At 42.4% G+C, this 11,719-nt stretch overlaps 1 protein-coding gene across 3 annotated transcripts; it reads left to right on the plus strand.

Moving 5' to 3' along the window:
* The first annotated feature begins 751 nt into the window (after window positions 1-751).
* mylk4a (myosin light chain kinase family, member 4a) lies at window positions 752-10,999 on the plus strand. Of its 3 annotated transcripts, XM_008303083.1 has the most exons (15): window positions 752-1,545; window positions 3,955-4,092; window positions 4,468-4,564; window positions 4,897-5,338; window positions 5,939-6,306; window positions 6,660-6,765; window positions 7,278-7,371; window positions 7,728-7,837; window positions 8,162-8,303; window positions 8,410-8,480; window positions 8,561-8,689; window positions 8,764-8,916; window positions 9,014-9,092; window positions 9,369-9,423; window positions 9,562-10,999. In XM_008303083.1, exons 1-14 carry the CDS (start codon window positions 1,015-1,017, stop codon window positions 9,420-9,422), a joined length of 2,514 nt encoding a protein of 837 aa, XP_008301305.1. In that variant the 5' UTR covers window positions 752-1,014; the 3' UTR covers window position 9,423; window positions 9,562-10,999. The 3 variants fall into 3 exon arrangements, with proteins under 3 accessions (XP_008301305.1, XP_008301306.1, XP_008301307.1); XM_008303084.1 differs by lacking the exon at window positions 3,955-4,092 and having other exon boundaries at window positions 752-1,560; XM_008303085.1 differs by lacking the exon at window positions 3,955-4,092 and having other exon boundaries at window positions 753-1,545.
* Window positions 11,000-11,719: the final 720 nt, after the last annotated feature.

An 11,719-nucleotide genomic window follows, 5' to 3' on the forward strand; every position in this document is an offset into this window, starting at 1 on the left:
TCCTGATTTATAGGGAACGTGGATTACGGTCATATTACAGGAGCTCAGTTAAAATGGATCCCTTTAGTCTTTTAAGGGAGGTTATCAGGGGATGTTTTGCTCAGTCAGACGGGATCGTATAAATCATCCGCGTCACTCGTCTCTTCTTTCAGCTCGAACATCTTACTGTAGGTCCCCCTCCTCCTCCCACGGGCGCCGGGAACCACAGGCTTCTTCACATTTCCCCTGAGACAGAGCGCGAGAGGGAGGGAAGTCGCATTGCAACGTGGTTCTCATTCACAATTGTGGGAAGCATGTGCAGCGGCGCCAAATAACTCGCAGTCGAGTCCTTGTAGCCGTGAACGTTTTTAATCGTGAACTCGTACATTATTTACATCTATTTTATTATGAAATTGCGAGGTGCTATCTGTGGACTTCATGTTTGTGGGCAGTTCACTAAAATTGTGCATCTGCTACAACAAGATTTTGACATTGTCAGTTAATGAGGAAAAAAATGGTACAAGTCAGCGAGCATTGTCCGTCTCGTCCTGTACGCACAAGAGGAGGAACTGTGTACAGTGACCATTTTGACACCTCGCAGGCGAGTGACGGTGATGGGCTTAACACTTGAAGGCTCTCAAATGTCTCATAACCCAAGCACTGCCAAGCCCCCACCCCCGAAACACTTGACCCCTGCTGACGTAGGCCGTCCATTTACATTTAGGGACACTGGCTCCCTCCATGCTTAATACCATTTCAAGAGGAGAGGAGCAGGCGCCGGGGATAAAGTTTGAGAGAAACACAAGTGTGGCTTAACAACAATCGGAGCTCAGTTTACTTGAGAGTTCTAGTTTTCAGAGATTTAAAGTCATCGGTGACATTTCTTCTTGGATTTCTTTTTTTTTTTTGTCTCACTTTTCTGTTTTTTTTTCGTAGACCTGGCTACGATTTTTGAGAAAGTATTTTTGTCTGTGTCGCGGACGTTATTAGTCCTATTTTTGTCCCAAGTCGGTGATTGTTATATCACTGGAAGCCATGAGCACGTTGGGAATAAACGCAGTGGGAGATGTCAACAGTGCAGGCTTTGACCTCATTCAAAACCGCATCGAGTCGCTGAGCAGCAAGATGGACAAGCTCATCAACATTCAAGAAAAGGTCCTGAACCGACTCGACGGGATGTCTCAGGACATTGATTTCATCGAACAGGATATGGAGAACTTGAAGGTAGACAAGGAGGAGATCCATCTCCCGCCCAGAGTAGTGAACCAGACCCAGGTGATGGGGCGAGAGGTGAGGGACATCTGTCAGGAGATGAGCACCATCATGTCGGTGGTGAACCAGCGGTCTGAGCAGCAGGCTCAGAAACTGGAGGGGATGGAAAAACTGGTCCTCAGCATGCAGCAGGTGATCAGCTTCATCGGGGAGACGGTGAAGAGCTCGCGGGTTATGGAGCTGATGTTCAAAGGCCGAGTGGCTCGGAAGGGCTCCAAACCCAAAGAATCAAAAGGAAAGCAAGCTATTAAGAGGAAATCATCTTCAGATACGATAGCTAAGAAGCTTGACAAGGTGAGACAAGCTGAAGTAAGGTCCTTAAAATATCTGTTTAAAGTGTGCACCTACTGTCAAAGTCTGCATTACTGGATACCGTTTGGCATAAACTGGGGTTTGAAGGAATCTGATACGACTGTTATAAGTGTTGCTAATGACTTGATAGTCTGGCAGTTTAGACTCTGATGTGTGTATTCATCATTCTGACGTATCTAAATGTGACACTCATCACAGGCCATCCATCACCGTGAACATCTAGTCTTGTTCTTTTCTATTTTTTCTTCACTGATTTTGATTTCTTAGATCATGCTGTTCTTGGCTAAGCGAATGAAAATGATCATAGCAGCAGAGCTGACCACACCAACGGTGCTCTTGCCTATAAATGTGACTTGGCTTGTGTGTTAAATTCCTCTTATAATGAGCCGGGGTGGTAGGTAGTGTCTGGGCTCCGGCATGCATAAGGTTGCCAAGTGCTGATTGAAGATAAAGTAATTAGGGACGCTAACTTTACACTGAGAAATAAGCTACTGCGCAAAAAAATATGTCGCTTATAGCTCTTATAAAGGCCTAATTTAACTCACATTTAAAGTGACTCTACCTGGCCTGAGTGCAACATGGCGGCGTTGGCATTCGGGCGTACAGTGGGACCCCCCAGCAGGGCCAGAGTGGGCCAGAGTGAGGCCAGGGGTGAAATGTGAGTGGCCTGGTTTAGAAATGCTGTTTTTGGCTCGGGGCGGCAGTGTTTGTGGTCCAAAAGGGCTTTAACCCCTTCAGCTTACCAGGAATCCGGTGTCAACAAATTGCGATGAGTTAGTCTTTCTCACATTTCCGTCGACCCGTTGTGTGAGCACTACTTGTCTTACTTCTGTCCGAGTTAATTCTGTGTCGTAGCGTCTTGTGCACCCCCTGGTTTCCAGCAGTTTGCCCCTCCACTGTAAAGCGGGTCTGTACCGTGCGATTCTTCGCAACTTGCTGAACTTCCTGCGGCGCAAAATAGCTCTTCGTAAAACTTTACTGGGAGTTCTGCTGATAAAGCTGTCAGAGTGGCTTTGATTTAAGGCTTCCAGTAAACGTCTGTATTTAACACTGAATGCAGTGTTTCAGGAAAGCTGCTGCAGGTTCAGAAAAGTAAATATGTACGTATGAAAATACAGTTTAATGGCGGCAACTGTTGCTCCCACGGTGCTTGGCACAAGTAGGTTATGATGCTGGATTTAAGTTTTTAGCATAATGCGCCCAATGTTTTTGGCTCAGCACAGAACACTACAATTTTCACAGTAAAAAGCCCTTTGTACGACAGTGAAGTTACCGCCAAATCAAAGCCTTTATTGTCCAATCATTTGAACGCTCATGACTCTATATAAAGGTCACTAAGTGCTGCTTGGCTTCAGAGGCACTTACAGATACCACGGCGCTGCTATCACTTACGGAGCTGCAGAGATTGTATCTCTACAAGCGAAGCGCGAACTCACCTGAGTGGTTGTGACATTATCACAGACTTTTGTCACATCCCACAGTGATGCACTCCGTTGTTTGTATATCCATACTCGGGTTAAATTAAGATGTGACATATTAATTTCAAGCCCATTAAAGGTATGGATCTTAATTTTACGGCTGGATTAATACCCGGGTGATTAACGACCACATGCCACGCTGAAGGTTTCAGTGTGACTCACGTTTCAGGGAATTTCTGTTGTCGTCAGAGCGCTCGTCAGGTGGCTGCTCCGTCTTCCTCCACCTCCGGAGGTGTGAGATATTTTACAAGCAATTCCTGTTACTGTGGCCTCTACACACACTTCCCCAATCTCCCAATCAGGGGTTTGAAACTACTCCGCTGTCACTGGGGAAACATTGCACTTGAAATATCTCCTCTGTGCTGTTTGCCTCACGACGGCATCCAGAAAACAAATGTTAGACACCCTCCCTCCCCCCCCTCTGGTTCAAGACAGGTTTATTCCACGCTAACCTGTGCGGAGAGTGTTTAGTGAGTTTCCTCAGCTGAGAAATTTGAACAACAGCCTGCAGTCGCTTGTAATATTTTCCACTCGGGGTCAGCATTGCATTCCGTCGCTGAGTGCGACAAGTGATAAGCTATAAATTCACTGCCCTGCTGCCGTCTATCCATCAGCCACGAATAATCAAAGGCATGCCATTATACAACCCAGTTGGCGCACGGACACATGCAATAAATGTGCTAATTTGTAAGCTGAAAACAGAGTGTTGTACGTTTTATATGTGACTGTAATTTCAACATTTATTTGAATTTGATTTTTCATTTCGTCATGTTGTGCGTATTACATGTGACTCTAACTTCATCTCATAACCTTGTCTCTTTTGTTGACATTTATGCTGAAACTGTGATATTTCTTCTGTTCTATGTGCATTCTTATAACCCTACTAAGCGTTGCCATCTTGTCTCTTTACTAGAAAACTACCTCTAATAAAGCCAATAAAGGGAAACAAGAGATAACTCCTGCATGCGAGTCCAGTTCTCTGCAGACTTCTCACAAGATAAAGCTCCACGGACCAAAGCATTTCCTCGCCTCGCGCAAATGTGGAAAGTTTGTAGGTTTATTGTGCCTATAGACTCTATTTGTTTCTGTGTTTTTAAAAAAATAATATATATATACTCTGTAAGTATGTGTGCTTTTGCATTTGTGGCTGCAGGCTGGTGCCTTCATGTTTTGAGCTTTAAAGTCTGTCTTCATACTGTGAATAATAATGTAAGATTTTTGCAGCCACAACACAGATGTAACAACAAGAAAGAAAAAGAAAAGAACACATGTTGTGTCCTTTTATTTAATTTTCTAACTACCTGAGTCCTGGTGGACAAAACTCAATCAACAAGATTTTTTAGCAGATATCATTTCTTTGAGGTCACATAAATTGTACAGACTGTATAGAGTTCTGGTTTCACTGTTTTTATTTTGTATTTCACAGTTGAAAGACCACAAAGGCAAAGATGGGACAGATAAGCCCTGTTTGAGCCCGAAGGGTCTGAAAGCTCAAAAGAAGATGAAGCCTCCAGATACAGCAGGTGCTGAGATCAACATAGTCTTACTTCTGCAAAGCCCAGTGTCAAAATAATGTGAGACACAGCAGCAGCAACATGTAAATACACTAATATATGAGAGGTACATCTCACTGTACAACAATGATTTTGTATTACATGTAGCTGTAACATACAAGCTGTGCCACAGACGCCAAGTTCAACAGGTCAGAGTGAAGCGTTAGTCACCTCATGCTGTTCTCTATAAGATTCCACCAAAAAAAAGAATCCTTAAGCCTCTTAAAAATGGAGGAACTCTGTGATGAATATTTAACAGGCTGCGAGACACTAAATATAAATTCTGTTTGAACTTTCTGCAGACAATATTTCTTTGAAGAAGCAGGTTTTGCTTCTGGAAGAGGTGCAGAAACTCAACAGGGAGAACGCTGAGAAATCAGGTCACCAGCTCGCCCCTGGGTATCTGGACCTGGAGGCCGGAGTTTCCCCCAAAGATCAAAAAGCCGACGGCCCGGCCTGCAACCTGGTGGACTTCCTGCGGGAAGACTCCCGAGTGGCTGAAACACCTGAGGTTGCTGAGGCAGTTTGTGAGGAGAAAGAGGAGGAGGTTGGGGAGAAGGTGCCCGAGAGAGAGGCGGCAGCGACGGAGAAGGACGCCAAACCCGATGTGGAGGATGCAGTGAAAGAAGAAGTAAAACTCCCAGAAGTAAAGGAGGAAGAGCAGGTTTCTGCTTCTGAAGAACCAGCTAAAGTCCCAGAGTCCCCTGCTTCCCAAGTCGATGACAAAGAAGTGACTGCTACCAGGTATTTCATGTTTAAACCTCACCAGGGCTGCAAGGACTAGTTAGGAAGTGTGTCTTTGTCAACAAAAAAATATATCTGCAGCTGTGAATATTGTCTCTTATGTGGGAAGTAGCTGTGTGTGCTTGTCTTACAATATAGTAAATTAAATATTTGGAGATTTTTTGAGATTTTGGTGCATACATTTTAAAAAATGAATTTTTTAATGAACATTTTTTACTTTTCTGAAATTGTGTTTACCAAACTGATAAACAGTTGGCAGATAAGACATCAGAGTAAAGCAATATTAAGCTTTTTCCTCCTCTTTTCTTTTTTTAAATTCAGAAACACCATTAATCTCCTATGGATGCAGATTTAGTTTAGAGATGATATAAAAAAGAATTGATCAATTTGTAGTGACCTGTGGCAATCCTTAATGTGTTTTACATATTTCAGTTGTCAAAAGAGTTGAATAATTTAATGACTTAGTTCACAACAGATTTGTATAAGTCAGGTTTTTTGTTTTGCTTCTTAGATTTTATTCTATTTGTAAACTTTAGCTGTTCATAAATTTGAAAAATGCTGAAAATACAACACAAAAACAACCCGTCCACTTTGATCCAGCAGCGACGACCACAAAGACGCCTCGCCATCTCCGAAGGCTGAACAGGACCAGACATCAGAGGTCAGCGGCACAAGCACCAAGCACTTTGTGACTGAGGAACACTTTGTAGTGGAGCAACACACCAAGCGCCGGGTGGTGGTGGTGGAGGAGGAGAAAGAGGAGAACGAGGAGGAGGAGGAGAAGAGAGAAGACAACGAGGAGGATGAACAGAAGCTGGAGTCGGACGGCTGGGCCGTCTTCAGCGCAGATGGAGTTGAATTCCAGTTTGACCTCAAACAAAGACTGGAGAGGGAGAGAAAGGCAAGCGAGGTCGAGCACGATGCAGGAAAAGAAGATGCTGACGACGACGCTGAGCGCTACTTCATTGGTGAGTCACAGCCTCTCAAGTTTGAGTTTCACCATTAAAAATCAAAGATCATCATCAGAAAGTATGCACACTGCAGAATGCATCTGATATTCTCTTTGTGACTAGAATTTGAAATGAACTGCTCAGATGTAAGAGTCTAGGAAATAAAGCTCAGTTACTCCTCAACAGCTGGATCTGTAGTTGATGTTTATCATAGCACGTTAGTCCTCAATGTGCTAACTTGATTAAGGCAGCCATGGACTCTCTCAGCAGCCTCGCTGTAGCTGATTATCAGTGAAGCTTGTATGTTCTCACACTACTTAGGACTTATTAAAACAGATTATATAATTTCTCTTGTCCCCATCCCACTTTAGACACCAGTGCTCCTCCAGCGGCTCCTTTTAATCACCGCATTGTGTCGGCCAAGCCCAACCAGATCAGGAATTTCTACACCATCAACTGGCAGGAGATCTTGGGCGGGTGAGCGATGCGCCTCTTCTCAAATCTCCGTGAAACACAGAACAAATGAAAGCTATTGATGACAGCTTGATCTGTGGCAGATCAAAGATAGATAGAAAGAACTTCTCAGTTCCCCCCTAAAGGCTTAATTGCGTAACTGCGACCCCTCCCCTCCTCTCCTTTCCTCTCCAATGGTTCATAACTTCAGAGTCACGGCAGTTATTTTTACTTTAGGCCCGAGCGGTATGTGAAACTGTATCCCTGGTGCCAGCTGGTAGCTAATCACTAAGTGTTAATCCAAGTCTTCAAAGAAGAGACACAGCCCAGCTCAGATTTAATGAAATAACAGATTAAGTACAACACTCTTCAAAAACATCCCCATTTGAAGGAAGAGCTGCTTTCGATTTGTCATGGGAAGGAAAACACATGCGAGCACGATCGCCGACCGTCTCCTCTCTCGGCTGTGCGATTCGAGGTGACAGAGTTGAAAACCGTAGATACCTGACTTCCGTCTGTGTCCTCTCTTTGCAAAGGGGTCGCTTCGGCCAGGTGCACAAGTGCGTCGAGAACTCGTCTGGCCTCACGTTGGCGGCGAAGGTCATCAAAGCCCGGAGTCAGAAAGAGAAGGTACATCACCTGTCCGGCCACAAAACAAACAGACACTGTCATTGCAATGAATGAATCCTATTTTGATACCTACGCTGAGAGCTATGGCACATGATATAAAAAGCAGGGGCCCAGCTACAATTTTTAGTTGTTGCACTACAAGGCCACACTTGGAACAGAAGCAGGGGGGAAATGCTTCTCGCCAAGGTGAGAAATATTTGACCTAGAAGAGAAGATGCATAGTCTCTCATAGCAGGGAACAGCTGACACCTCTCATCGTGTCCGTGTTGTGTGCCTGTCGGTCTATCTGTGCGTCCTCCTTGCATCTGTGTGCATTTGTCTGCTTCTGCATCTGTTTGCGCCTGTGTTTTTGGTAGGAGGTGGTGAAGAATGAGATCCAGGTCATGAATAATCTGGACCATGCCAACCTGATCCAGCTCTATGCAGCTTATGAGTCAAGGAATGACATCATCCTTGTACTTGAATAGTATGCTCCTTCTTTTATATTCTCAGCACACGTTTAAGCATCACTTTGTAGAAAGATGTTGTCCTTAGATTAGAGCTACATCAGTAATGCTCAGTTGTTGTTGTTTTTTTGCTAAACTTCTTGATTAAATAACTGATTGAATTTGTTCTTAATAGTAAAAAATATTTTAACTGATAAATAAATGTTCTCTTTATAGAGTAAATTCATTTAAAAATCAATTTAATGTAATGATAACTTTTTGAGGAATTAAAAAAAAAAAGTTTAGATGCTTTAAATTGTGTGTTTGTGTGTAATGTTTATTTACGTGTCTGTCTTTATCATTAGCGTTGGTGGAGGGGAGCTGTTTGACAGGATTATTGATGAAAACTACACTCTAATGGAGCTGGACGCTGTGGTGTTTATCAGGCAGATCTGTGACGGCCTGCAGCACATGCACAAAATGTCCATCCTGCACCTCGACCTGAAGGTAGCAAAGTCACACGGATTTATTAGGCATCATAAAACAGAATCAGGAGTTTATTTTTTGACCATTTTCTCATGTTTTGTTATTAATTTCTTTTCTTTTTCTGCAGCCGGAGAACATTCTGTGTGTGAGCAGAGTCACAAACAAGATCAAAATCATCGACTTTGGTCTTGCCAGGATGTAAGTATCGCTGGTTTTTCTCCACAGTGTTATCGTAACAAAATGCCATCGAACTGCATTTCATTAATGTCCCCAATTAGATATAAACCGAGGGAGAAACTGCGGGTGAATTTCGGCACTCCGGAGTTTCTCGCCCCCGAGGTCATCAACTACGACTTTGTGTCGTTCAACACGGACATGTGGAGCCTCGGCGTCATCACCTACATGCTGTAAGTAAAACACACACGCACACACAAACACACACATAAATCAATGCTGAAGGTTTTCTGCCGTTTCCTGACAGCCTGAGCGGCCTGTGTCCCTTCCTCGGAGACGACGACAACGAAACCCTGAACAACATCTTGGCCTGTCAGTGGAACTTTGACGAGCAAGAGTTTGTGGACACGTCAGAGGAAGCCAAAGACTTCATCAGAAGACTCCTAATTGTAAATAAAAGGTAATCTTTCTCCCCCCATGTTTGAACTAAACTGATGTTTATGTCCTGTGTGGTGTAAAATCTAAAAAAACATCTGCGTTATCGTGTTTCTCATCAGCTGGAGGATGGGGGCGAGTGAGTCCTTGAGGCATCCTTGGCTTTCTGACCCTGTGCTTCATCACCGTCTCCATACAAAGGTAGAACACACAACCTAAACTAAACAAATCCTCCAAAATGACTGTGAAAACATGAGTAGTTATAGGTAATAATAATAATAAAAAAGAAAGTTTGCAGCTCCTAACATTTTACAGTACACTACAGTGATTAAAATATGCAGTTTATTTAAACAAAAGCAGGACAAAAACTGTATTTAAGGAACAAGGAAGGAGGTTATTGTCCTTTACGTTGCTTCTAATGAATATTTTGTTGTTATTGATGTATTCTTATCTAACGTCTTCTGCTTTGTTTCACAGAAAACTATGTGCAGGTCACGGCGATCATCATGCGTGCCCACCACTGAGAGCTGAGGTGGGTCTGACGGTGACACACACCATTCAGCCCTCAGCCTTCAAATCCTCCACAAGGGGGAAGCATGTCTCAAATTTTGAGCCGAAAGAATACCTGCTGCTCTGAGAGTGAACCATCTTTCTCCCTATTTCCTTTCAGAGCTCTGCGATGATGTGACGGCTCCAGCTGTGGCCACTTGGACCAACCCTTCTGTCCATGTAGAGGACCTTAATTCCAGTCCGTGCACCTGTGACATGGACTGATATTCTGGTTGACCCCCTTCCTCCCTCCCCCCGAAAACCTTTTCCTGACATGCGATCCACTGTGTTTTGTAACTGTGAGCAATATGAAATATTCAGAGGTAAACAGTTTGGGTTCACAGGGTTTTAATATTGGACAGCCCACTGTACATTCATGAAATGATTTTTAACAAATGGTAAAATAAGCATCCTATAACTTTAAATTACCATGCTATATACTACCTTTGTGAATTTAACGATGCTCATCTATTGTTGAAACTGTGTCAGGGTAAAGTTAAATCAGCTGCTGAGTAGTTTTTAGTTTGTTGGTAGCGTTTTGAACGGAGTGTTTTCCATCTCGTGGTATGCGGCACTTCCACATGGTGCTAATAGCTTAATAACACACCTGTTATCATATACTTGAGATTGCATTTGTGTGGCCTTTGAAAGCTGAATATGCACATTTTATTATCTACTTCACTTTTAAATACCCACTCACTGTTGTTTATTTCTAACCAAAGTCACTACTTTTACCATTTGCTGCTTTTTTTTTTGGTTTTAGGTGTTTAGATACCTCAACTGCTTTTATATGAAGGCTAAGATCCCAGCAAAGTAATTACCTGTGCTGCATTTCTCCTCTCTCTGTTATAAATAATGTTTGTTTTTTGCTGTAAATAGATGCTCAACAGTTGATTCAAATTCAGATTTTCACAGGGGATGGACTCCATAAGCGTGGTCGGTGTATATTGTGGACAGAATGGAATTTTGTGTGGCGTCAAAAGCTGTAGCATGTGCACTTTATGTTATTTATTTAAACAAAACAAAAACAACACACAACTCGACTGTGGTTCCACTGGGAAGACTCCTATGGTCGGATCGCCTCATCTGTTTATAGAGAAAATACATTTTACCTTAAAGCAAACACGACACAGTTTATGTCTTATCAGCAAAGCCTGTTTGTTTTAGTTTTATTTTTTTTTGTTGCATGTCTTTATGTGTCACTAAAGCTTAAAACTTCAGAGTAGTAATTCTTTTTTTAAAAAAAACTTCATTCGCAGCACTGTAGACGCTTTTTTCCGCATAACAAAGTTATCTTTTAAAATGCCTTCTGTGAAGGTCCACTAACTAAAAGTAATACACTACCTACCTACTGTTGCCTTAGTTTGTTAAAGGTGTTGTTATGTGGTTTTGATTTATCGTCATGATGAATGTCATGTTGATTACTGGAACACTGAGTGCTAGTTAAAAAAAAAACCCCAAAACAAACCAAAAAGAAACTGTCTTCACTGAGTGTTAACAAATTCAGCATGTATTTGTGAAGTGTGTAGACACCCATTAAACTGAAGTAGTGTCTTAAAGAGTTCGTTTGCTTTTATTCCTTTTTTGTATTTTTAATAATCAGCAAAATAAATGAGAGAATTTGCAAAAAAAAGGAGCAAAAATCAAACACATTTTCCAAACAGTTTAAAATTTGGGGGGTATTTAGTTCTGAAACAATCGACTTTTTCTTTTTCTTTAAGCAGTATTCTGTGAGTGGGATGTTCCAGACAATCCACTTCTTTTCGTAAGAATTTAAAAAGAAATCTCAACACACACTCTTACTCAGGATGAAAGCAGAACTGATTCCAGGAGCCTAATAAAGAGCATCTGAGGAAGCCAGTGTGTGCGATACAGTCACCTGAGAAAATAAACTGTGTGTGGGATGATGATGATGATGTCGGGGAAACGGGGTAGTGACTCAGAAAAAGTGGGTATCAGGAATTCTTACAGAGGACAAAGGAAGGGCTTGAAGATCTAAAAAAAAAAAAAAAAAAGAGTGACAGTGAGGAAACTGTAGCATGTGTACAGCAAACGGACAGTAAGGTCTTATTTTACAGAACCCACAGGGTTAGTCAAGGATAAGTGCAGACTTTATGGGGGAGTACCATGGGAAGCATGTATTTAATTGTACAGAAATACCAGGAAAGCAAACTGTCCCACCAAAGAGCATAGAAACCCAGTAGTTGACTTCTTCTAAATCCATAGTTTGAGACAGTCTTGGCAAAAAGAATAAAAAATAAAAATGGAAGGGTTGAGAG

Source organism: Stegastes partitus, unplaced genomic scaffold (genome assembly GCF_000690725.1).
Source record: "Stegastes partitus isolate 25-593 unplaced genomic scaffold, Stegastes_partitus-1.0.2 Scaffold1934, whole genome shotgun sequence".
In the NCBI taxonomy this organism is placed as follows: Eukaryota; Metazoa; Chordata; class Actinopteri; family Pomacentridae; genus Stegastes; species Stegastes partitus.

Excerpts from the sequence above, each read along its gene's own strand:
- mylk4a (XM_008303083.1), top strand. The coding sequence starts at position 1,015 with ATGAGCACGTTGGGAATAAACGCAGTGGGAGATGTCAACAGTGCAGGC. Across the intron at positions 6,307-6,659 it reads CGCTGAGCGCTACTTCATTG|ACACCAGTGCTCCTCCAGCG; the intron begins GTGAGTCACAGC and ends ATCCCACTTTAG. Across the intron at positions 8,690-8,763 it reads GGCGTCATCACCTACATGCT|CCTGAGCGGCCTGTGTCCCT; the intron begins GTAAGTAAAACA and ends GTTTCCTGACAG.